Below are 27,569 nucleotides of genomic sequence, written 5' to 3'. Positions count from 1 at the left end.
TGTTTTATGAAATGTTTTGAGAAGAATAGGTGTTAACCCTTTATAAATGTTTTAGAATTCCCTGGGAAGCCATCTGGCCCTGCACTTTTATTTCTTGGCAGATTTTTGATTATTGATCGAATTTTTTTTGCTGGTTATGGTCTGTTAAAATTTTATATTGCTTCCTATTTCATTTTTTGTTGTTTATGTTTCTAGGACCTTACCCATTTCTTCCAGGTTGTCCAATTTGTTGGCATAGTTTTTCATAATATTCTCTTGTAATTGTATTTCTGTGATGTCAGTTGTGATTTCTCACTTGTCATTTTATTTGGTTCCTTTCCCTTTTCTTTTTGATAAGTCTGGCAGGAGTTTAATAATTTAATTTTTTCAAAGAACCAGCTCCTGATTCCATTAAGCTGTTCTACTGGTTATTTTTATTTCTATATCATTTATTTCTGCTCTCATCTTTATTTCCTTTCTTCTGCTAGCTTTTGGCTTCATTCATTGTTCTTATTCTAGCTATTTTAGGTGTAAGGTTGTGTATTTGAGATTTTTCTTCTTGAGGTAAGCCTGTATTGCTCTATACTTCCTCTTCTGACCACTTTTGCTGCATCACAAAGGTTTTGAATCATTGTGTTTCCATTTGCATTTGTTTCCATGGGTTTTTTTTCTTCTTATTTGATTTCCTGGTTGGCCCCTTTGTTAGTTGCATGTTGTTTAAAATTTGGTCTTCCCAAATTTTTCTTGTGGTTGACTTCACGTTTCATAGCGTTTTGGTCAGAAAATATTCCTGGTATGATCTTAGTCTTTTTATACTTGTTAAGGCTTGATTTATAGTATGTGATCTGTTCTGGAGAATGTCCCATGTGCACTTGTAAAGAATGTGTATTATGCTGCTTTAGGTTGGAATGTTGTGAATATATCTGATAAATCCATCTGGTCCAGTGTGTCATTCAAAGCCATTGTTTCCTTGTTGATTTTCTGCTTAGATTATCTGTCCATTGCTGTAAATGAAGTGTTTAAGTTACTTACTGTTACTGTATTATTATCAATCAGAGTCTTTTAATTTGTTATTAATTATTCTGTATATTTGGGTGCTTCCATGTTGAGGGCATAAATATTTATAATAGTTTGATATTCTTGGATAGGCCCCTTTATTATGATATAGTGCCCTTCTTCATCTCTTGTCTTTGGTTTAAAATCTAGTTTGTCTGATAGAAGTATTGTTACTCCATCTTTCTTTTGACTTCCATTTGCACAAGAAATGTTTCTCCATCCCCTCACTTTCAATCTGCAGGTGTCTTTTGATCTAAAATGAGTCTCTTGTAGGCAGCATATAAATGGGTATTGTTTTTAATATTTTTTTCAGAGATGGTTTAATGGTAATAAACTCCTTTAGTTTTTGTCTGAGAAGCTCTTTATCCTATTCTGAATAATAGCCTTGCTGGATAGATTATTTTCGCTGCAGATTTTTCCCATTTAGTAATTTGAATATATTCTACTCCCTTCTTGCTTACCAAGTCTGGAGAGAGCTGCAGCTAGCCTTATGGGCTTCTAAGTCAGGGACTTTTGTTTGGCTGTTTTTAGGATCTTTTCTTTATCAGTATATTTTGCAAATTTCACCACAGGATATCTCAGTGTTGGCCAACTTTTGTTGATTTTAGTGGGAGTACCCTGTGCCTCCTGGATTTAGATGTCTAGCTTTTATTATTTCCTCAAGTAAACTTTCTGCCCTCTTTCTCTCTCTCTCTTTTTTTTTTATTGGACTCCTATCATATGAATGTTATTACATTTGATGGCGTCACTGAGTTCCCTGTCTGTTCTCATGATCTTCTTTCTCTGTTTTGTTCAGATTCATTATTTTTTTGTATTCTATCTTCTATATCACTCATTCATTCCTCCTCTTCTATCCTTGTCATTTCATCCAGTCTTTTTAGAATCTAAGCTATTGGATTTTTCATTTCTGATTTTTCAACTCCTTTATCTTTGTGGTAAGGGCCTCCCTGATATTGTCCATTCTTTTCTCAACCCTGGCAAGTATCCTTATGATTGTTGCTTTAAAATCTCCATCAGACATTTTGCTTTTGTCTGTTTCAATTACATCCCTGGCTGTGACCTTTTCCTGTTCTGTCTTTTGAGATGAATTCTTCCATCTTGGTATTTTATAAGTCTCTGTCTTCTGTGTTAGAAAAGCCTGTTATGTATCTTGGTCCTGAGAGTAATGGCTTTATGAAGAGGTCATATAATATCCAGAGCCTAGCAAGTGTCTCTGGTGTGTGCCATGTGTACTCTGCTGCTGTGTTTCTACCACTCTATCCTTCAAGCAAATATCTGCAGAGGCTCTTCTTGCCTGCTATGGGGATTGTTTGGACCTTGGCCAAAGTGTACAGAGTTTTAACTAGGCATACTCTGGTCTACTTGTTAAATGAGAGCTGATGCTACTTCTACTGGAACTGAAGCCTTGCTGAACTCTGGTCAGTGTACATGGTGTGTATGGAGATTTCTGTTGGTCTTCTGGGGAAGGGGCCTGTTGCACTGGGATTTATGCGCACTTGCTGGAGAAAAGTAGTACCAGCAGACTGCGTAATGAGTAGGACTTGGTGGGGGAGGGAAATGGCGCCAGCCAGTTCCTTTGTCCCTGGAGAGGGGTCTCAGTGCTGTTGCTCTCAGGAAAGCACTCCCAGAAGAGGAAATAATTTCCTCTGGTTTGTTCGAGGTATTTTTCAGATCGGTATTTTCATGCTGTCTCTGGGTTGCTTACCTGCCTGGAGCAGTGCAGTGCACTTTGGGCTCTATCTCAACCAAGCCTGCTGACTTTTAAAACTAAACTTCATGGAAGTGCTGTGGCGGGGGCCTTCACTGGTCTTTTGGGGGAGGGTCTCGCTGTGCTGGGACAGATACAGGTTTGAACAAGAAGGGCAGTCATGCTAGAGTGCAGGTGCCTGGGATTTGGAGCAGGTAGGCTAAACAGACACTGAGTTAGCTGCTCTCAGCAGGTGTCTCTGTGCCTATGATGAGGGGGAAGGAAAGGAAATGGTGCCTGCTGGCTCTTTTGTACCTGGAGAGGTGTCTCTGTGAATGCCACCTCTCCCAAATGTGCTCCAAGAAGAGTGAACAGTCTCTTCTCTGTGCTTCTTAGGTGATCTTCAGATTGCACTGTCTGTCCCAGGGTTACTTGCCTGCCTTCTCTCTAGGAGTAGGGCAATGCTGTCAGGACTGTATCCCTGTGGACCTCTAAAACTCTAGTCTTCGAGCTCACTGCTTGCAAAAACTCATGAAAATAAGCCCCTCTTGTTTTCCAGCGAAATGGCTTAAGGGAAGTGTTCTCCTTTGTGCATTTCCCTATGCACTCCTCTCCTTCTCTCCCTTCCTCCTTCAGTCCCTATCTCTCTTTCCCTTTCTCTCTCTAGTTGTGTGAGGGTACTTTTGTCACTTTAAAATGTGCTCTTTATTGTCATTCATGTTGAATGATGTCAGGCTTCTGAATTTCAGATAACTTTGTTTCCGTGGTACTGATTATGAGTACCACTCCATTTGCCAAACTTTTTCAAATATTACTGTTATGTTCTATGAATAAAAGCTTATTTTGCACTAAGGTTTCTTTAATGCCAATCACATCTCAATATTATTGCCAGCAGATGAATTGTGATGAAAAATGATTTCATCATGTTTCAGACCATTAATACTTTAAACAGTTGCTAAATGAAGTAGAAGGAGCATAATTGTAAAAGGTACAGCCGAGGTTTAAAAAATTTTGAGTCAGTTATAATATTACATGATGCCAGTGGGTAACATATTCACTTCTGTTGTATCTTCTGGAATCTTAGTAATAGTTGTTGATTGGTATTAATAAGTGTAATACTTCTAGGAATGCACTTGCCCCATCTGATCTAATCTGTAGTCATTTTTAGCATTTATTGAGCAAGTTAATTTTGTGCAGAAGAATTAAACTCCTAGAATGCATTTAAAGTAATTATTGATAAGTATTACTTATCAAGTATTGATAAGTAAAATTGCCATTTTATTAATGGTTTTCTAGTTGTTTTGTATTACTTTTTCTCTATCTTTGTGATTGATGAGTTTCTATAGTATTATGTTTGGCTTTCTTTTAATTTTTGGTGTATCTATTATAGTTTTGGGGTTTATAGTTACCATGAGGTTCATATATAACTTCCTAAATAAGTAGTAGTTTATATTAATTGGATCATAACAGGAAAAGCAGAAAGTATCAGGAGAAAAAAAATAGTTTATACCTTAAATTTGTAGGTCAATTAATATTGTAGCATGTAATCAGAATCAGGGTTCAGACATTAGAATTCAAGTTATGAATGTCTTTAGTTCTAGGAATTTTTTTTAAGATTTTATTTATTTAAGAGAGAGAGCATGAGTGGTGGGGTAGGGGGAGGGCCAAGGGAAGGGAGAAGTAGACTCCCCAATGGGCAAGGAGCCTGACAAGGGGATTGATCCCAAGACCACTGGATCATGACCTGAGCTGAAGGCAGATGTTTAGCCAACTGAGCCACTTAGGCGCCTCTCTTTCTAAGAATTGTTATAAAACTCATTAAGTGCAAGATGATAATCTGACTTGACTACTAGAAATTTTTGCTAGCATTCCCTGAACCAAATTCTGATATATTGTTAGGAAACATAAGGATGTAATTACTCTGGTATCTATTTCTATTATGTGACCTGTTAAACAGAACCAGTAGTTTTCTATTAAGATATTCAAAATTTAAAAAAAGATATTCAAAATACACTTTTATTTATACTCGTGTTCATCTGCTTTTTCCTTAGTACACATTAATTGAATAGGAAGAACTGGAAAATTGAGAACTTTGGTATGGATATTGGTATTTTATGAAACAGGAGAGTTTATCTCAAGTTTTATCAGGGATTTCTGCCTTTGTAGTTATATACCCCATCTAACTCAGCAACTGCCTAGGGAGTTTAAACTCTCTCCCCAGGAAAGTTATATGGCATCTGAAAAATTTTGGTTAATTAGGAATAATTTTGTTGTAAAGGTTATTATATTTTTTGAGTGATTATTACCATACATATCCCAGAATCAATGGAATCATTGTTATGGTCATGTAAAAACATTACTCACATAAAACAGAAACCTTCTTAGAATATCACTTTCTTTGGTGAACCTGAAAAAGTAAGTACTACAAAATTTGATTTTAACTCAGATGGTTATTAAGAGTCCTCAATTTATGCTTAGAATGGAATGAATTTTAATAATGAGAATCCACTTCTGATGTCAACTTCCATGGTAAGCTTTGAACTGTCTTCCTGGAGTTTTTTTTTTTTTTTTTTAAGTCTACTAGTCTAAACTTAAAAGAAGTGGGTATACTTTTTTACTGGTGTTTTAGATGAAAGAATTTTTCAGTACTTATATCATTCTCTGGTATATTTCTTCTGCTATTCTATTCTACCCCAAGCCCTTTCCTGGGCCATAAGAATTTCTCCCATTTAGGGATCCCCTTAATCCTTTCTTTCAGTACACAGAACTTTTTGTCCCTACTTTATATTTATGTGTTGGGCTTTAGCAATTCTAAATGTATTAGGCTACAGTACTTTACTCCTATGAAGGGCCTTTTTTGTGCATGACACTCTCTAATGCAAACATTCTCTGACTCCAGGCTCTATGAATCTGTAATTGCAAAAAGGAACTGATTTGGAATTTCTGAAAATATTATATACTGCTCTAACTTAGGCCACTTTATGGATTTTCAAATATGTGTATCACTCAAACTAAGCCAACAGTGTTCCCCCAGAAGATTTCTTAGAAAACCCTACAATGAATAGTTGATTTATCAGCACAGTTTGTATAAGTGGATTCTTCTATCTGAAGAATATGAAATGTATTCTCTAGGTAAATAGATACTCCATTTTCAATCATTTTTACACATTTTTTTGCTTAGCAGTCCTTTGTCCAGCCTCTTTGGGAATGTTATAAGGATAAGTTAAACTTTTTCTATGAAAAAATGGTTTCCTAAGCTTTTCTATTCTGCTAGTTTTACAAAATGAACCATCAACTGCTACTTCTCTTGGATCTTAGTGTGCTCTTAGTTATTAACACGTATTTTAGCTATTCACATATATAGCATATTATGGTTTTTACATTTTCCCCATTACTAAATTATAAACTCCTTAAAGGTAGGAGCCACGACTTGCTCAGCTATTTCCCCTGGAACTGGTAGAGTGCCTTGAAATATTACTATTTTTTTTAAACAGATTTGGTTCATTTGACTTGTACATCTTCTAAAACAGCAAGAGAAGATTTAGAACCAGTTGTGCAGAAATTATTTACTCCATATCCCGAAACAGAGACAGGTAAGAATAATAATCAGCGATTCATGAGGGAAAGGTAATATAACAACCTTATTTCTCTTAGATATCTCATAAAGGTTTCTGCAACCTGGACTGAAATGTGATGTATTCAGAAACTATCCTTACATGGTTAGTAGCATGAATGAGCACATTCTTTTCTTAAAAATGGGAAATTGTGCACTTTATCACAATAAAGGAAAAATACATGTTTCACACACATGTATAATTAAGTGTAAAAAAACCCATTTATATGCATATATACTTACATGTGTAGAAATAAAGACTGCCTGTAAATCTGTTATGGACAACTTTTATTTTTTTCCTTTTAATTTTCTTCATTTTACAGATACTATACAATGAGTATACCTGTATCAGAAAAAGCTATCTTCATTTTTTAAAAAGCTGAGATAATATTACAATATTAATTGATAAGTATAGGAATCCCTCCTAATAATTATTCTTTTATGTATAGCTCACTAGTGATGTGATATTTTGCCCTCAAAATATCAATACCACTATGCTACTTATTCATGATGGAAAAATGTTTTTCAATCATAGATTTTTAAACTTTTCTCTTCATATCATAGGATAGCTCTTATAGCTATAAATGGAGCAAATTGTTAGGTATTTTATGTTCAAGTTACCAAAAAGTAGCCTAATGGATATTATTCATTTATATGAAGTAAGGGTGATTTTCATTTTAGGATTTGCACATCCACTTGAATTATGACCAATTTCCTCACTGAGTCATATATCTTTATTTCCTTTAGATGTTATGTTTGTTTGGGCAGCCATTAATTTACTCCTACCTGTTGTATTTTCTTTTAGTTCATCTCCTATGTGTCTGTGTCTTATTTGTTTTCTTAATGCAGAAATAGTATATAGTGGGGCATTTAGATTTACATAAGAAAACTCCGTTTTTAAGATCTAATATCAATATAATTAATTTTGTTTTCAGCCACATGAATAAAATCCTGCAATCTGAAACTTTATTTCATTTTAGTTTGGAATTTAGTTTGTTTCATATTTACATTTTTTTCATTGGAAAGTCTCATATAAATGTTTGGATTATTGTTAAATATTTGATTGTAAAGTTATGATACATGATAATATTCTGCATGGTTTTATCCTTAGTTTTAATTACCTTGCTTTTAAAAACTGAATTTTTTCCTTGTTTATCAAATTTTCCATACTTTTTTGTTTTAATTTCATTTTGTGGTAGTCTCAAATAATACACTAAATTTGAATCTTGTATCATTGCTCTTCACTTTTTTTTTTTAAAGATGTTATTTATTCATGAGAGACACAGAGGCAGAGACATAGCAGAGGGAGAAATGGGCTCCATGCAGAAAGCCTGATGTGGGACTCAATCCTGGGATTCCGGGATCATGTCCTGAGCCAAAGACAGATGCTCTACCACTGAGCCACTCAGGTGTCCTGCTCTTCACTTTTCAAATGCATTTAATTTTCTTAAAAAAAAAAAAACGAGCTGGAGAAATTACATATTCATTATTTAGCATCCTCTAGTCATTTTAGATTTTTTTAAACATTAATCTTAATGGTTCCATTGATCCCATTTTGAAATGATATATTGTTTAGAACCTGATCAAAATTCTTTAGTAAGAACTATGTGCTCAGAGGGGTCCTCAGGTGCACTGAGGCACTGAAAAGCTAGTTTTCACTGACACATAGGCCTTTTTATCATCAGGATGAGGTAGTGGTCATATTTTAATTAAAATGTCAGAACAAATACTGTTGTAGTTATTGAAAATGAATCACCAGATAAAGTGAGCAATGGGCCATGTCAGGTCAAAGAGGCAAAGTCACCTAGAGAAGAAAGCTCAATTCATTTTCCTGCCTAAATGAGAAAGAACTTTATGAGCAATATCAACTTTTAGTGCATTACAGGACATTCTTCTCTGTAGCAAAAGTGCCTATTTTCACAGATTAATGGTTTTTATTTTAATGTTTTAATTACTTGATAATGATATGAAATATTACGCTTTAGGGACACCTGGGTGGCTCAGCGACTGAGTGTCTGCCTTCGGTCTAGGGCGTGATCCTGGGGTCCTGGGATCGAGTCCCACATCGGAGCCTACTTCTCTCTCTGCCTATGTCTCCGCCTTTCTCTGTGTGTCTCTTATGAATAAATAAAATCTTTAAAAAAATAAATCTTACACTTTAGAGCTTGTGAATGGTTTTAAAATGTATGCCAAAAGAATAACATTACTTGAACTCATTTTTTTTCTTTTTGAGTTCTACCTTGTGTTCAGTACTGTGCTTCATAAGCCTTTGTGAAAGCCTAGTTTCCTTGCAAGGAAGTTTATTTATCATAAAAGATATGTTCTCTTCTCAAATACAGTACTTCTTTGCTGGTGTATCTGAGAAATTCCAGTAAGGTTGTGGGCCTCCTTCTACTTACTTTTTCCCGTTTAAGGTATCAACTGGAGCTCTTAACATATGCTGTCTTAAGAAGTACTTGTACCAATACTTCTAAGAGCCCTATATCCTAGCCTCCTTTAAGAACATCAAAGATCTCTCAACCGTTCCCTATTTCCTAGTCCAAAGAAATTTCAGGTATTCTGGGCAACCCTGGTGGCCCAGCGGTTTAGCGCCGCTTTCAGCCCAGGGCATGATCCTGGAGACCCGGGATCAAGTCCCATGTCAGGATCCCTGCATGGAGCCTGCTTCTCCCTCTGCCTATGTCTGTCTGTCTGTCTGTCTCTCTCTCTCTCTCTCTGTCTCTCTCTCTCTGTCTCATGAATAAATAAATAAATAAAATCTTTAAAAAGAATTTTCAGGTGTTCGATGTTTAATGAACCTGATTATACAGGTGAGAAAATTAGGTGATTGCTCACCATTCATACCAGTTTGGATTAATTCTTCCAGACTTCAGAATATCCTTGAAAGCACTGAGTGAGCAGTGATGTAACAATCCTAAATGGTTTCTTATTTTACCCAGGAACTTGAGATTTTCTATATGAACTGAAACAAGAATTTCACTAGTACAATATCTTGAAATATCTATAATGTATCATTACTACACCATGTTCTTTCTCTTTTTCCCTCTATTGTGCATGGCATGTGGAATTATCTCATCCCATCTCACTTGTTACATATCTCAAAAAAAACAAAACTACCTAAAAACAGAAATTACCCTTAAGAGTGTTATTTTAAGGTCCGTGGCTGGTAAGGATGTTAGGTAATTGTTGCGCTCAAAAGTCAAATGCCTTATCATAATTTCTTTTTGTGTTTGTTGTATGCAGACTAGATCACAGCCAATGACAGTCTCCTATACTCTTGGACTTGTGCTACTCTGCTATGCTACTAAAATAGTCTCTTCCTAAATATGGCATGTAACTGTAAATCATGTATTGCTTTTATTTGGTATGTCATTGTTGTTTTTTTTAAAGATTTTATTTATTTATTCATGAAAGACACAAAGAAGCAGAGGGAGAAACAGGCTCCCTGCGAGGACCCTGATCTATTGCAGGACACCAGGATCATGACCTGAGCCAAAGGCAGATACTAAACCACTGAGCCACCCAGGCACCTGTTGATTTCTTTTTTCTGCTTTATTCTGTACTTATCCCAGTTTAATTTGCCAGAGATCTTATTCTAAATTACCTATTACTTGTTTAGTCCTTTACACTATCTAATTGATGAAATGAGCTATTACAGAAAACCAATTCTCCTGCTTAGGTGATATATTTCTAGCCAAACCTCAGCAGCTTTATTATTTTTTTTGACAACTGTGTAGTTCCCAACTGCATGTTATTTTTCCAGCTATCTCTGACTTCCAGCTGACCTCAAAGAAAGATGAAGCAATTACATGTTTCTTTAAGAGTTTTAAGGTCAAAATCTGATAACTCCTTTCTATCTGGAGCATTTATCTTCATCCTATGTCAACTTTTCATCTTCTTCATGGTTCCTTCTCAATATTTAAACTTCTGTGAAATTTCTTTCCTATAATCTATTGGATTATTCGTTTTTCCCAACTTCTTTTGACTGAAAGCCTTTCTTTGAGCTGGAACTTTCAAGGAAATACAAGATAAACTCTCTTAATGTATGCTTAGAAATGGACTGGGCAATACTAAAGGAATTCCAGACCTTAACACGCTTAAGACAACATATGTCAAGAGCTCCAGTTGGGGCAGCCCAGGTGGCTCAGGGTTTAGCACCGCCTTCAGCCCAGGGCCTAATCCTGGAGACCCGGGATCAAGTCCCATGTCAGGCTCCCTGCATGGAGCCTGCTTCTCCCTCTGCCTGTGTCTCTGCCTCTCTTTCTCTCTGTGTATCTCATGAATAAATAAATAAAATCTTTAAAAAAAAAGAGCTTCAGTTATACCTTAAATGTGAAAAAGTATGTAGAAGGAGTTCTACAATCTTACTGGAATTTTCTCAGATACACCAGCAAAGAAGTAATGTATTTGAGAAGAGAACATTATCTTTTATGATAAATAAACTTCCTTGCAAGGAAACTAGGCTTTCACAAAGGCTTTGAAGCACAGCACTAAACAATGTAGAACTCAAAAAGACAAAAAACGAGTTCAAGTAATGTTATTCCTTGGCATACATTTGCAACAACTTCTGGTGTTGCAAATCACAGGCAGTATGTTTGATTATCTTCCCATAAGATAATAAATTAATAATAAATTTACTAAGATCCATATGGTTTTAGCTATGAAATATGAATTCCTTATGTTCCTTTATTTTGTCAGAAAATGTTTCACCATCTATCATGTGTTTACATGAAGTTAGTGATACCTTAGATTCATAGATCTTAGCATTAGGAAGGAGCCTCATGAGAGATCATTTCTTCCATTCAGAGTTTCTTCATCCTATCACACTAATAATTATGGATTATTCAAAAGGAACTAGAAAAATAACATATTTGGTATTCTTGTAGTGGAGATATTTTAAATTAAATATAACAAAATCTTATTTATCCCAAATTGGGGAATTGTGCAGTCTTATTAATTCAGTACTGCAATTAGCTGTGAATTTCTCTACTTTGATTACCAATTTAACAATAAGAGCTAATTAACTAATTATACTAATTATACCTTTAGCATTTTCTTTATGATTTACAGGGTGCCCCATGGTCTTGGATAATCTTCATATACATCCATTGTTATCATTGTAAAGAATTTGAATTTTTTGTTCAGATTTAGGCTAAAGAAAATCCTGTCACCAAAAAATTTTTAACAGCAATAATTTCTGTTTTCAAGCAAAAAAAAATATAATAACATTTCTAAGGAGGAATGGCAAAGAAATAATTATTAAGGTAGCAAGGAATAGGTTTTAGGTATTAAGATTAATTAGGTTGAACCTTTTAAAATAAGCATATCATACTTTGATTATATTTGAAAACAGGATGAAAATCAATATAGAAAGTGTTCATTGAATATCTGTTGTGTGCTAGGCCTCCTATAATTAGGGAATATGAAAAACCAGAAGACTAAGGGCTAAGTCTGCTTTATCTGTGCATCTCCAGCTCCTAGTCCAAGCCTAATACACATAATAGATGCTCACTGTGAAATGAGAGAATATGTGCTAAAAACAACTTTAAGTCTCACAACCTTATTTTTGTTGTTGGTTGCCTTTCCTTTGTAATCCAGTAGGACAAAGCATTAGTGAGTTACTGTATCAAGTGTTAATCCTATATATACTATTTTTTAAATAACTGCTTTATTGAAATATAATTCACACACTATACAGTTCACTCACCTAAAGTGTAAAATTCAGTCTTTTTAATATATTCACCAAATGGTTCAAACATCACCACAGTTAATTTTAGAATATTTCCATCACCCAAAATAGAAACTCCACACCCTTTAATCCCTCACCCCAATTCCTTCAGCCCTAAGTAACCACTAATCTACTTCCTATCTCTATAGATTTGTGTCTTCTGGACATCTCATAATCCTGTATAGATCATTGACGTAATATATAATTTTTCAAGCTGGTTTGTTTATATAAAACAAAAAAATTGTTATCTTATTCAATGGTATAATTTAAGGATGAATGTGTTCAGAAGCACTTTGATACTGCTATGTAGAAGTAATAGAAATCCAAGAGAACACAATTGGAGTTATATCTAAGTAACTTACTAGTAATCAAAATAATTTTTGATATCTAACTTGTCTTAGGTTGAAAAGCCATCAGTACTTGAAATATATACATGTATGAGTGGGTGTGGATAAAGATTTGCTATTTTTTACATACAAAGCTCTGATTTACTACACTATATAATCACGGCTTTGTTAGTAATTGGCTACAAATTGTATTAATTGACAGGTTTATTGTGCTTTAGATGTGAGTAAAATTTCTGTCTACATTTAGAAAATGAAGAAGTTGAAAAACCGAGGCTTCTATGGGCTCTTTACTTCAATATGAGAGATTCTTCAGATGTCAGCAGGAACTCTTATAATGATTTACCATCCAACGTTTATGTCTGCTCTGGCCCAGACAGTGGTTTAGGAAATGATAATGCAGTCAAACAGGTAAGGTGTTGGTGTTTCTCAGTTTTGTGTTGAAAAGTTGGTTTGGTAGGGAAAGTGAATTGTTTTTTCCTCTAGAATGTGGGAAAAAAGACTAGAAGAGCCTGTCTATCATTTAATACTATCTCTGTAATTTGCCTCCAGACTTTTTCCTGTGAATGACAAAGCTTCTTTATACTTAAAATATAGTCTTCAGTATTTTCATATTCTTGACTGTATGATGGATTTGCAGGAGAGCATTTATGAGTTCCATTGTGGGAATAAGGATGGAAGATGTTAAAAATATATATTCTGAAAAATAAAATTTATAATGCCAGTTTTCTAAAGGAACATGGCTTCTAATTTAAACTGTTGGCCTACAGCAGAAGAAGACAGTTAATTAAAATTCGAGCAGAACTCAATGATATCGAGACCAAAAGAACTGTGGAACAGATCAACAGAACCAGGAGTTGGTTCTTTGAAAGAATTAATAAGATAGATAAACCATTAGCCAACCTTATTATAAAGAAGAGAGAGAAGACTCAAATTAATAAAATCATGAATGAGAAAGGAGAGATCACTACCAACACCAAGGAAATACAAACGATTTTAAAAACATATTATGAACAGCTGTACGCCAATAAATTAGGAAATCTAGAAGAAATGGACGCATTCCTGGAAAGCCACAAACTACCAAAACTGGAGCAGGAAGAAATAGAAAACCTGAACAGGCCAATAACCAGGGAGGAAATTGAAGCAGTCATCAAAAACCTCCCAAGACACAAGAGTCCAGGGCCAGATGGCTTCCCAGGGGAATTCTATCAAACGTTTAAAGAAGAAATCATACCTATTCTACTAAAGCTGTTTGGAAAGATAGAAAGAGATGGAGTACTTCCAAATTCGTTCTACGAGGCCAGCATCACCTTAATTCCGAAACGAGACAAAGACCCCACCAAAAAGGAGAATTACAGACCAATATCCCTGATGAACATGGATGCAAAAATTCTCAACAAGATACTAGCCAATAGGATCCAACAACACATTAAGAAAATTATTCACCATGACCAAGTAGGATTTATCCCTGGGACACAAGGCTGGTTCAACACTCGTAAAACCATCAATGTGATTCATCATATCAGCAAGAGAAAAACCAAGAACCATATGATCCTCTCATTAGATGCAGAGAAAGCATTTGACAAAATACAGCATCCATTCCTGATCAAAACCCTTCAGAGTGTTGGGATAGAGGGAACTTTCCTCGACATCTTAAAAGCCATTTACGAAAAGCCCACAGCAAATATCATTCTCAATGGGGAAGCACTGGGAGCCTTTCCCCTAAGATCAGGAACAAGACAGGGATGTCCACTCTCACCACTGCTGTTCAACATAGTTCTGGAAGTCCTCGCCTCAGCAATCAGACAACAAAAAGACATTAAAGGCATTCAAATTGGCAAAGAAGAAGTCAAACTCTCCCTCTTCGCCGATGACATGATACTCTACATAGAAAACCCAAAAGCCTCCACCCCAAGATTGCTAGAACTCATACAGCAATTTGGTAGCGTGGCAGGATACAAAATCAATGCCCAGAAATCAATGGCATTTCTCTACACTAACAATGAGACTGAAGAAAGAGAAATTAAGGACTCAATCCCATTTACAATTGCACCCAAAAGCATAAGATACCTAGGAATAAACCTAACCAAAGAGGTAAAAGATTTATACCCTAAAAACTATAGAACACTTCTGAAAGAAATTGAGGAAGACACAAAGAGATGGAAAAATATTCCATGCTCATGGATTGGCAGAATTAATATTGTAAAAATGTCAATGTTACCCAGGGCAATTTACACGTTTAATGCAATCCCTATCAAAATACCATGGACTTTCTTCAGAGAGTTAGAACAAATTATTTTAAGATTTGTGTGGAATCAGAAAAGACCCCGTATAGCCAGGGGAATTTTAAAAAAGAAAACCATAGCTGGGGGCATCACAATGCCAGATTTCAGGTTGTACTACAAAGCTGTGGTCATCAAGACAGTGTGGTACTGGCACAAAAACAGACACATAGATCAATGGAACAGAATAGAGAACCCAGAAATGGACCCTGAAATGTATGGTCATCTAATATTCGATAAAGGAGGAAAGACTATCCATTGGAAGAAAGACAGTCTCTTCAATAAATGGTGCTGGGAAAATTGGACATCCACATGCAGAAGAATGAAACTGGACCACTCTCTTTCACCATACACAAAGATAAACTCAAAATGGATGAGAGATCTAAATGTGAGACAAGATTCCATCAAAATCCTAGAGGAGAACACAGGCAACACCCTTTTTGAACTTGGCCAAAGTAATTTCTTGCAAGATACATCCACAAAGGCAAAAGAAACAAAAGCAAAAATGAACTATTGGGACTTCATCAAGATAAGAAGCTTTTGCACAGCAAAGGATACAGTCAACAAAACTAAAAGACAACCTACAGAATGGGAGAAGATATTTGCAAATGACGTATCAGATAAAGGGCTAGTTTCCAAAATCTATAAAGAACTTATTAAACTCAACACCAAAGAAACAAACAGTCCAATCATGAAATGGGCAAAAGACATGAAGAGAAATCTCACAGAGGAAGACATGGACATGGCCAACAAGCACATGAGAAAATGCTCTGCATCACTTGCCATCAGGGAAATACAAATCAAAACCACAATGAGATACCACCTCACACCAGTGAGAATGGGGAAAATTAACAAGGCAGGAAACAACAAATGTTGGAGAGGATGCGGAGAAAAGGGAACCCTCTTACACTGTTGGTGGGAATGTGAACTGGTGCAGCCACTCTGGAAAACTGTGTGGAGGTTCCTCAAAGAGTTAAAAATAGACCTGCCCTACGACCCAGCAATTGCACTGTTGGGGATTTACCCCAAAGATTCAGATGCAATGAAACGTCGGGACACCTGCACCCCGATGTTTCTATCAGCAATGGCCACAATAGCCAAACTGTGGAAGGAGCCTCGGTGTCCATCGAAAGATGAATGGATAAAGAAGATGTGGTTTATGTATACAATGGAATATTACTCAGCGATTAGAAACGACAAATACCCACCATTTGCTTCAACGTGGATGGAACTGGAGGGTATTATGCTGAGTGAAATAAGTCAGTCGGAGAAGGACAAACAGTGTATGTTCTCATTCATTTGGGGAATATGAATAATAGTGAAAGGGAATATAAAGGAAGGGAAAAGAAATGTTGGGAAATATCAGGAAGGGAGACAGAACATAAAGACTCCTAACTCGGGGAAACGAACTAGGGGTGGTGGAGGGGGAGGAGGGCGGGTGTTGGAGGGGAATGGGTGACGGGCACTGAGGTGGACACTTGACGGGATGAGCACTGGGTGTTTTTCTGTATGTTGGTAAATTGAACACCAATAAAAATTAATTAAAAAAAATAAAAATAAAAATAAACTGTTGGCCTATTGTTTTATTATTTTGAAATACACTGTTTTTCTTTGTTAATCTCTGAGTCATTTCAAAAGGAGTGTAACTAATTATATACAAAATGTAATTTTTAAATTGTCTTAAAGCATTTTCTTATTTTGCAGAAGAACATGTAACTTATAGTTTTTCAGAGTTAACACAATTCCTTTAATGTTTTGACATAAGCTGGTGTCCCAAAAATTACTATCATAGCTGCTGAGGAATACGGTAAATCAAGGTGGAATTTTGTGATAGCACTTCTGGGCAAAGCTATTAACTGGTACAGCACAGGCTGACACAAGCTGCCAAAAGTGAACTATGATTCCATTCAGATGAAGATCCATGTGTATATGTATTAATACACTTCTCTGTACCTGACAGAGAATAACAGAAAATATATTTTTTGAGGCACAAATCTAAACTTTTCACAGATAGAATTGGCATATCTGTCTATTGAATCAAAAAGTGGATAATTTAACATTGTTTTAAGACCACAGATGGAAGTTTCAATCCAACTAGTGCTAGGGATGTTATGGAAACAAATGGCTTCATTGACTTAATTTTTAGTTGTACTGGCAAGGCCATAACCCATGTATCTATAGGGTTTTTTTTGTCTTATTCCTTGTTTCTCATTCTTCAGAGTTTAATGGTGATCCTGGATAATCCTATTCAACCAGTGATATCAAAAGTAGGGAGTCATCCATCATTCATTCTATTAGTTTAATAGGAACCCAAGATGGTTCGAGTTCTACATTTATGGCTTAAAATTACCAAGGCATTTTTGCTTTGATGTTCCAGTTTTTTCCAAGCAGAATTGCTGACATGTTTTCAGCCAGATAGCCTAGGTGATTAGAGAGAGATCCTGAGCACAGAGAGAGAAAGAGAGAAGCAGACTCCCTGCTGAGCACAGAGCCTGATGCGGGGCTTGATCTCCTGAGTGGAAATCAAGAGTAGGATGCTTAATTGAGGCACCCAGGCACCCCCCCTTGTGTAGGTCATTTTTTTTCCTGAGTGGACTTCAGTATTTTTTCACCAAAATGGGAAGGCTTTTCATATAAGAGCTTATTATACAAGTTCTAATGTGATCTAAACTACCAGCTAAAAGGCTATATAAATTAAAGGATAATTTTGTTATGAGATAATTTGCTTCCCAAGGAGATAGACTTCAGTGTTATCATAGTACAAAATAATAATAATGCTACTTTTGATACTAATTATATAGTATTAAATATGAATAGTTTTCAATTTGTTATATAGCTTTGTTCTAATTCAGTATTTCATCCTGTGTTTAGCCTAGTTACTAATTGATAACTTCTGTTTTCCAGATTGTCTATAAAAGTTCTTAGAGCATCACCTAGGCTTTGTCTATGTACCAAACATAAGCCACCTGCAGATTTCTATTTTTTTAACAAATACTTTATTTGACCAATTAGCAAGTTTGCATCTATTTTTCTTATTTGTAGATATATAGATGTTGAATAGCATAGACTTGTCTCCCTTGTGTTCACATGGAACTATTTGATTTGAAAACATACTAAAAATATAAAGTGATCTGTGTTATATGAGTTAAAGTTGTGTGTAGGGGCACACCAAGACATTCTCTATTATCACCACAATGATGCTAGCCTAAGTAGCCCAAGTGATAATTGTGATTCTGTGACTTGCTAGTTTTTATAGCTTGTTACTCCAGGTTTTTTGTTCCTGAAACTGATGTATCTCTTTTCTTAATACAGATAGTGTCCCATTTACTCACACATACTGATGAACAGACTGGTCTATAGTTCTTTACTCTCAAGATCACTGATAGCTCACTCGTCCTTCAGGAGCCCCCATCCTCTAGGAGGTACCATCCCATGAGAACAAGAATAATTAAATAGTAATGTATGTACTCTTTGTACTAAAGGTCAGCTGTAAAATGGTTTAAATGGGCTGATGTGAGCAGCCTAACCACCATTTAGAATGTTGTCTTTATGGCATATTAGCAATTTGTTTATAACTTTTGGTACAGAATTTGTAAGTTGAAGACTCTTTTTATAAATCATATGACCTATCAAGTTGCTCACATATTGCAGTATAACTCACTTTCTCATGCCATTGAGGGAGAGGGCAGTTTTAGGTGTTATATTTTCTAGAGCTACCATTCATTGAGTGTTTTCTGTGTACTAGACAATATCCTAAACATCATAAATATATTATTTCATTTGGTCCTTACAAACATATGAGATCAGTATCTGTGACATGCCCATTTTACAGATGAGGAAACTAAGACCCAAAGGGGCTAAATAACTTGTCCAAAGATCACAGATCTCGTAGATTTGTGAGCCAAAACTTAAACTCAAGTCTGTTAGACCCCAGGGCTTATACATTCATCTGTACTGTGCTACTTTCATCTTGTTAATGTGGATACATCCTAAATACATTAAACTGCTAGACTGACAAAATATTTTTTTTGTTTTGTGTAGATATATATTAAATAAATATAGGAATTTCTTCAGTAGCTCAATGTGTCCTCTCTATACTTCCCAATATAAAGAAACCAAGTCACAATATAATTATGCCTTTTAAATTTTTTTAACCACATGTAATTCTTTAAGCTAACTTCTGGCTTAAAAGGGCAAGAGGAATTGGGGTGCCTGAGTGGTCCAGTCACTTGAGCATCCAACTCTTGATTTTGGCTCAGGTCATGATCTCAGAGTCCTGAGATTGAGCCCTGTGTTGGACTCCATGCTGGCTGTGAAACCTGCTTGAGATTCTTTCTCTCTCACTCTGCCCCTCCCCACTGATGCTCTTTCTTTCTACAAAAGGGTGGGGGAGCAAAAAGAATGAAAGGTTAACAATTAACTACTCTGAACTAACCTCTATTTATGACTCTCACAATTGAGGCTTAGTTGACAAGTAAAATACAGTAGACCAAGAAGTATTGGGTAGACATTCCAGAGCATGGCAGTTGAGCCTAAAAGATTCTAGCAATTAGAGAGAGGAGACAGGAAGTGCTGGAGGCTGGCTGTAGGAAATTGGCATCAGTGAGGGCCAGTGGCAGATGGGCTGATGGTGAGAGTTCCACAAGCAGGAAGAAAACAAATACAGGTAGTGCAGCAGCCTACAATTGTTTGATAGTCCTAGGAGACAGATTATGACAAGGATATATGGAAACAGTGTGAGATCCAGCCACAGGGACTGAAATCAGGGGAAAAATGTATCCTATAGGTAAGTAACAAAAAGGAGACAAGGTGTGAGACACAGAGGAACTGGAAGAAAAGTAGTATTATTAGTAATAAGTCATGGTATATTTATATTCAGTATTTCTACAATATACAGTTTTTAAAGTTCTATAATTAATTTTAAAAAAATGTATATTGGGATTCTACTCCACACCAGGAACTAAGGATCTAGACTTGAGTAAAATCCAGTCCTTGTCATCGCTGTAGGAATCACTTACTAGTAAAGGAGAACTTGTAAACAAATGACAGTGCATTACAGTATATGCGATAATAGAATAATATCCAAAATTCAAAAATAATGCGGAGGGGCCATGAACCCTATTTAGGAGTCAATTTTGCAGAGACGGATATGAAAGATGAGTAGCAGTTCCCCATACAAATGGAAGATAATTGAAACATTCCAGCATCTGCACCAATCCAGGATGTAAATATAGTGTGTTTAAGAAAAGTGTACATAAATAGATATTAGTGAAGCAAAAAGTCTGAAAGGTAAAGATGGGATGGAGTAAATGATAAGACCAGAGAAATAGGCCTGTAGGGTTTTGTATGCCATAGCAAAGATCTTGAGTTTTTAACCTTTTAAGAAATGAGGAATCACTGAAGAGTTTTAAGCCAGAAAGTGGCATAAACAAAATTTCATTTCCATAGACCCCCTCTGAAGGCAGCATGGAAATGGATTGCATAGGGGACCCCTAGAGGCAGGGTGACCAGTCCAGTTCTGAGATGTTGCTATTGTGTAAAGGAAAGATGATACATGCCTGGGCTATATAGAGAACGAAAAAATGGAGTCAAGAATGAAGAGATAAGATTGTCAGGATTTAACCATTGAATGTGAAGAGTGAAAGGAAGTAAGGGGGAGGGAGAACTTCTATAGGCAGACAAGGTTCAGATAAAAGACAAAAAGAGGAACTGACGGATGAGATAGAGGTTCTGATCTCAATCCTCCTGCTTCTAGGAGCTAAGTGTCTCCAGCAGACTGGTGAGTTCCTGGGGTGGAGAGGAAAGCAGGCATCTCAAATATTTAGTTTCTGAATAGTCATAGGAAAATGTCACATCCAAAAGATATACTCTTGAATTATACTCAAATGGAAAAGAAACTTTTTCTCCCCATCCTTCTTTTAACTTCACATCAAAGCTCAAAAGTTTCTGTTTAATATCCCTCCATCCACTCCCAAGAAATGTCACTTTTAATCACCTGATGGCCCAACCACCTGAGTCTATCAACTGTAGATGGCCAGATGGTAAATAGTTTAGATTTTGCAGCCCCTACTGTCTCTTTTGCAGCTACTCATCCCTGCCACTGCAGTGCAAAAACAGCCATAGAAAATAGATAAATGAATGAGAGTGGCTATGTTCCAATAAAACCTTATTTACAAGAACAGCAGGCTGGATTTGGCCTGTGGACCATAGTTGTCAACTCCTGGCCTAATGGATGACTTTATGTGCATGTCAGGAAGAAGGATTAAAGTGGTACAGAAATACATTGTTGCCTTTAAAACAGGATATATCTTAAAACCATGTAATGACTTTTGTTTACCAATAGGATAAAGTTCAAGCTCCCTAGTATGACAGGGACCCTTATCTAACAATGAGCTGTATTCATCTAAATAAAAGTAAGGATATGTTTAGAATAGAATAGCAGTGTTTCTTGCCACATTTACTTTCGTGTGTGTGTGTGTGTGTGTGTGTGTGTTGTTAATTAAAATCACATTCAGTTTCTTACTTTCTTACCCTGCCAGACTAAACACAGCTTAGATCTTGACATTTTGGGGTGCCTGGGTGGCTCAGTCGGTTAGGCGTTTGACTCTTGGTTTTGCTCAGGTCCATGACATCAAGCCCCCACATAGGCCCACATCAACCTGTGTTGGTTGTCTGCTGGAGATTCTCTCCCCCTCTCTCTGCTCCTCCTCTCACACTTGCACATGTGCACGTTCTCTGTCTCTCAAATAAAATCTTTAAAAATAAAATGTTGACATTTTAACTCATCTTATTAATAACAATGATAATAGCTACCATATATAGAGGCTTAGCCTCTACCATTTCATAGATAAGGAAAGCAAGGCTCAGAAGTCAATTAAGCACTGCCCTAAATTGCATTGCTATTAAATAGCAGAGACAGCATTTGCACATGGCCATCTATTCAGAGTCCATGATCTTAAACACTGTTTTATACTCCTTAAAGCCCAGGGGGAAATAAATTATACCAGCAAAGGAAATAGTTGAACAAATAATGAAGGATTTTCTTGATTTTTAACAATGACTTGTTAAAATTATTATATGCTAAATTTGATTGTGCAACTATCACAAATAGGCTCTCTTGGGAAATTACCTAAAGAATATTGAAGAAAATTATCTTTCTACTGACATGTAGAATGAATGTGCTTAAATACCCAGCTATCTAATACAATAATCTGATCAAGTACTGATATAGTTAAGTACTTAAAGGGTGGGCCTGAATACATGTATAGAATTGGAGAGAAGTCATGGAATTCTGAAAGCAGATTTTTAGAAGGTCATGTATACCTGATAAAGTTCTATAACTTAAAGAAATTTTAAAGGGTGATATTTTATTTTTAAAATAATTTCATGTTAAGCAGATATCCAAAAACTATTATGTCCTTTCTTCCATTGCCAGGCTGAAACGCTTTTCCAGCTAATCTGCCCCAATGAAGACTTCTGTCCACCCCCACCAAATCCTGAAGACATTATCACTGATGGAGACAGTTTACAATCAGAGGCTTCTGAAGCCAGTGTCATACTAGAAGCTAACTCAGAGACTCCCAAAGGAAGCGCAAGCTTGGGAAACCCAGAGGAGGCCTCTCAGTAACAGACATACACCAGACTGGATACCCCACTTTGGAAATCCCTCCTGACCTCAGAGTCTTCTTCTTGGAAGAACTGTTTGAAAAATGTTAGAAAACAGCAGCCAGTTGACATACATAATTACCAAGAGAAGCAGGTCAGAGAAATACAAAAGGAGGTTTCCCTTAAAGAGGACTTTGCAGGAACTTTGCAAAACACTTATAAAGCACATTGGCTTGCCTACTTTAAGATACCAAACATGTGGGATCCCTGGGTGGCGCAGCGGTTTGGCGCCTGCCTTTGGCCCAGGGCGCGATCCTGGAGACCCGGGATCGAATCCCACGTCAGGCTCCCGGTGCATAGAGCCTGCTTCTCCCTCTGCCTATGTCTCTGCCTCTCTCTCTCTCTGTGACTATCATAAATAAATAGTTAAAAAAAATTAAAAAAAAAAAAGATACCAAACATGTGGAACTAGCAGATAAATATAAATGGATTGATTCCCAGGAATCTAGCTATGGATATAAAAAGTGTACCTATGCATTGTTAGTAATTCTATAGTATTCAGAAAGCTTTTGCTTACCACTCTGGATCTTTGTTTGAAAGTCACATCTTCAGAATCAGGTCACATATTTCCTTTGATTATTTTAATTCTATTTTCTTTATGGGTATGGGCATGATGACACCAATGATAAAAGCGCATGTAAATATAGTTGAGGAAAAGCTAAAGTATCATGATCTAGACAGGAGCCTATGTTTAGAATAGAGGTTTGTTTCTATTTTGAGAATTATTGAAAATACCAGTATTAAAGTACCCATTTCTACAAATAAATCATGAGACCAGTACTCAACGTTTTTTAATGTTAGTAGTGATATTTGTATATGAATCACTTACACACTAGGAAAGCTTATAGGACTGAAGAAATGGAAAGATTTGGATATGCTCTTCAGTTTGTGGAAGATGTGTCTAGTCAGGTAACTAAAGCCTAATTTTGTATGGACCCAATTTAGTCCTAGCTATACTACTGATGATATTGGACAAATTGTTTAACTTCTAGACCTCACATCGTCCATATGTAAGGTGAAAATAGTAATACATCGCCTACTGTAAGAGAATGATTTTGAAGATAAATGCAGTGCAATCCGTAGAATGCTATTTTGGGGGGAAAATTGTTTTCCCCTTGACTTGGAGGCGAATGTCAAAACTCTTATGCAGCAAAGAATTGTTTGCTGTCAACTCCCATAACACAGTAGATCACAGTGTCTTTACTGCAATTAAGCTTTTGAAATAAAACTATTTCCTAAATTAGTGTTTTATAATCTTATAGACCAGTAAACATAGTAACATGGAATGGTGGTTTTGAATCTTAAAAGGAAAGCACTCTATAAATTCTTCATATGCTTTTTCTGGTGGGTAAACCTGAACCACTAAGAACTCTGAATACAACATGACAGTTGATAAACCCTAATATATGCTTACCATAAAAACGTTAGAGCTATACATAGCCAGCAAATCTAGTTACAATGACAGTGACTATGTTAAGATTTTTCCAGATGCCAAGTTCTGATAATCTGCTCTCTTTGAACAATAGTTTGGATTTATTTCAATAATTAAATATACAAAAAGTTTATTGTGCATCCTGGCCTACATTACCAGAGGGCCATAGCTATAGTAGAAAGCACATAGTTGCAGTGGGACTATGACCTCTCCAGATTTCAGAGATCTTAAAGGAAGCTAGTTCTGTCAGGTCACAGACTCATAGGAAATAGAAAGAAGCAAGGAATGTAGCTCTTGCCTCACCTTTCCAATCCCCCATAGCTATAGCTGAATCCAGTTGGAAGGGAGTCCTTCCCAGCCTCTCAGGCTGCTCCTAACTCCTCCGCCCATGGTATACCCCATCTCCTATCTCTTTGGCCCCTTCTGCCTCTCGCTCCCACTTTTATAATGTCCTACAAACCAGGGATAGTAGAATCACATTATAATCCATTTTTATATAGATTCAGATCTTTCTTAAATCATGTTTCCTGAAATCCAACAATGCCATGTGCTAAATGTACAGTACGTACCTAGAAACACCAAGTATTGGCCCTGCCCCTCAATACCAGCAATATAAAAGGTTCCACTATATGAATGTATACAATTGAAATGAGTTGCATCAGTTAAGATATTGTACTTTATTATAGTCTAAGAGTCAAAGTCTCTTGACTACAGCATATACATTTATGTAAACTACCAATCAGGGTACACCCAGAATAATAACTAGAAAAGCCATGATAGCTTTACTGCAGCTATCTGTATGTAGACAAGGAAGGAAAGACTCTGTGGTCTCATGGCCCAACCCACACTGTACCCTATTTTATCCTTTAGCCAGCATCATAATCTCTCTTCCAGGTTATTTATTAAATACTATTTAAATGTTTAAAAGCTCCTGATTATGATTAGTGGTGATTTAAAATACTGCATAACTGATAAGAACATTATGTTAAAGAACTTTAGATATTTCCTGTTGCCTCAGAATGTAATAGAAATTATTCTAACAGCTTTCTTTTCAGCTATATTAATTATTGCAAATAAATTTTTTTCATAGTTTTAAACCAAAAAAGGAAAAAACTTTTGGCTTTGTTGCAAAACCATAAGCCTGAAGTTATATGAATAAAGTTAATATGTTGTATGTGATACAGGAATTTCAGTGGCTAATTTAAAATTTTGAATATTGTCATCACATAATTTTTTCGGGATTTTTTTTATTCATGAGACACACACACACAGAGAGGCAGGGACACAGGCAGAGAGAGTTGCAGGCTCCCTGCAAGGACCCTGATGCGGCACTCGATCTCGGACCCCGGGATCATGCCCTGAGCCAAAGGTAGACAGACGCTCAACTGCTAAGCCACCTAGGCATCCTGTCATCAAAGAATCATGATTCATGTGTTTAAAATGTTTAGTTATACATGCTTCTTATTAACCAAAAATGATAATACCATTCAATTTAGTGATCTGTATGAAAGCCAGTTACCCTATGTTGCTACTGTCTATATCTAGTAGATATGCCTGCCTAGAAAAGCAGAGAGGTAGGAAAGCAGAGAGGTAAGTAGGTGGATATTACAAATTTAGGTATTTTTCTATTGGAAAACGGAGTTTCAATTTTCCATCTCTCTCATATTTACTTGACCACAGTAAAATGCCCATGTTAACGGTTAACTTCCAGAATGATTGTTTCTGAAATTGGCAGCCCTTTATCTAAAATACCAACCATGCTAGTGATCATAACTTCTGTCGCAGCCTTTCATCTAAAGTTCTAAAGACCTCAAATTTTTTTTTTTGAAATGTGATTGTGAAGTATTGATCCTTTAAGGCAAGAATTAAACAATTTTCTTATGAATAAATTATTTACTGCTATTGATATTGAATAATTTATCTCTACTCTTGGTTAATTTTCTTATATGTACTCCAAAGGCATAAATATTCATAATTTTCACTATGTAGCAGTAAGTTTTCAGAGATAATAAAAGCGTTTTGTTCCCTTTCAGGTGTGGGTTCCTATTTTTTAATATTAAAACTTTGCATATATGCCAAGAAATTGAAGATTGTCTTGGAACTGATTTGTTGATATCAATCTAGTTAAACAATTAATTGACCAGCTATATACTTAGTTTTGTTTCTAAGCATCTGTCCGCTGTGTCGGGTTTTGTCAGAAAGGCAATCAAATGATACACGGGTTAATTTACTTAGCTAATTGTTCTAGATGCCAGCATCAGACCTCATTCTGTTTGAAATCAGTGCTCGAGGCATGGGCTATGACTTTATATTACATTGATTGTTTACAAACTGTTTTCACATCTCAGTTATATGAGAATATGAAATGTTTTTCATATTTACTTGGTGAATGAGAACCTGAAATGTTTTTCTCTTTGGTGATTGAGTCCCCAGCAACTTACTTGAAATACATAAGGGACTACTGATGTTCTTTGTATACAGAAATCATTTATTGAACTATTTGCTCCCGGATCAAATAAAACATTTCGTTCTTTGAAATTGACATTTTCTGCCAATTTCAGGTAGTTTCCTAAAGCTCAGAATGCATTCAAAAGATAACAGGACTCAGGAGGGGGCAAGATGGCAGAAGAGTAGGGTCCCCAACTCACCTGTCCCCACCAAATTATCTAGATAACCTTCAAATCAATCCTGAAAACCTATGAATTCAGTCTGAGATTTAAAGAGAGAACAGCTGAAATGCTTCAGTGAGAAGAGTTCCCGCTTCTATCAAGGTAGGAAGAAGGGGAATGAATGAGTGAATGAATGAATGAATGAATGAATGAATGAATGAATAAATAGCAAGCATCGAAGGGAGAGGGGGCCGCAAGGTAGGAAGACAGGGAAAAAATAATAAATAAAATAAACAATAAATAATAAGCACCCAAGGGAGAGGGGGCCGCAAGGTAGGAAGACGGGGGAAAATAATTAATTAATTAATTAATTAGCATCCAAGGGAGAGGGGGCCCGCAAGGAGCCGGACTAAGGCCCCAAGGAGAGTGCCCCCAGGACAGGAAAGCCCCTCCCGGAAAAGCAGGAGCTTCGCTAATCTTCCCAGAGGGAAAGGAGCTCACAGGGAGTTGGAGCAGGATCCCAGGAGGGGCAGGGATGCCCTCAGGCTTCCTGGGACACTAACAGGCACCTGGGCCCGGGGGAGAGTGCCCCGAGCTCCCTGAAGGGCTGCAGGGCGCGCCCGGCTGGACCCGGGAGCAGCTCCTGGGTGGCTCCGCCTGGAGGGAGCTGCGTGGCCCTGGGAGCGCGATTCCAGCAGCAAGTCCCCGGACCCCAGGGCGCCGAGGGACAAGGCCCAGGAACCGGCACTCCACCCGGACAGGCAGAGGCTGGGAGGGAACAGGACAGCAAGGATGCTCCTGCTGCTGGGAGGCCCCAAAATGTGCAGATCAGTGCCCCCCTCCCCGGAGCATCCAGGCCCCTGCAGACTGGAAGCTGCGGTAGTTACTAGTGGAGCTGACTCCAGGACTGGAGAGCTGGCTGCCACCACTGTTCTTCCTCTGGGGCCTCACAGGATAAACAACTCCCACTGAGCCTCACAGTGGCCTCACAGGATAAGAAGGAAAAACAACTGCCACTGAGCCTAGCACCAGGGAGGGGGCGGGGCAGCTCGCCCAGGTGCTCACACCTGAGAACCAGCACAGCAGGCCCCTCCCCCAGAAGACCAGCTAGATGGACAGGGGAAAAGCAAGTTATTGACCAAGCAGCACTGGAAAGTTCCAGGGAAAGTCGAGG

The 27,569-nt window shown here is 36.9% G+C and overlaps 1 protein-coding gene across 9 annotated transcripts in view; it reads left to right on the top strand.

The window, feature by feature from the left end:
• Positions 1 to 25,818, top strand: part of CHM (CHM Rab escort protein) — a 255,280-nt gene extending 229,462 nt beyond the window's left edge. For 5 of the 9 annotated variants that reach the window (XM_026016746.2, XM_026016743.2, XM_026016742.2 and 2 more), the window contains 3 exons: positions 6,217 to 6,315; positions 12,658 to 12,818; positions 22,125 to 25,818. In XM_026016746.2, the coding sequence (XP_025872531.1) occupies positions 6,217 to 6,315; positions 12,658 to 12,818; positions 22,125 to 22,316 (452 nt within the window). In that variant the 3' untranslated portion in view covers positions 22,317 to 25,818. Of the gene's footprint in view, positions 1 to 6,216; positions 6,316 to 12,657; positions 12,819 to 13,177; positions 14,725 to 22,124 lie in introns of those variants that run through there. The other 4 variants (XR_011998361.1, XM_072745031.1, XM_026016744.2 and 1 more) reach the window with 4 other exon arrangements.
• Positions 25,819 to 27,569: the final 1,751 nt, after the last annotated feature.

This window comes from Vulpes vulpes, chromosome X (genome assembly GCF_048418805.1).
Source record: "Vulpes vulpes isolate BD-2025 chromosome X, VulVul3, whole genome shotgun sequence".
Taxonomy (NCBI): Eukaryota; Metazoa; Chordata; class Mammalia; order Carnivora; family Canidae; genus Vulpes; species Vulpes vulpes.
Note: the sequence above shows the minus strand (reverse complement) of the source record. Positions and strands in the feature narration are given on the sequence as shown.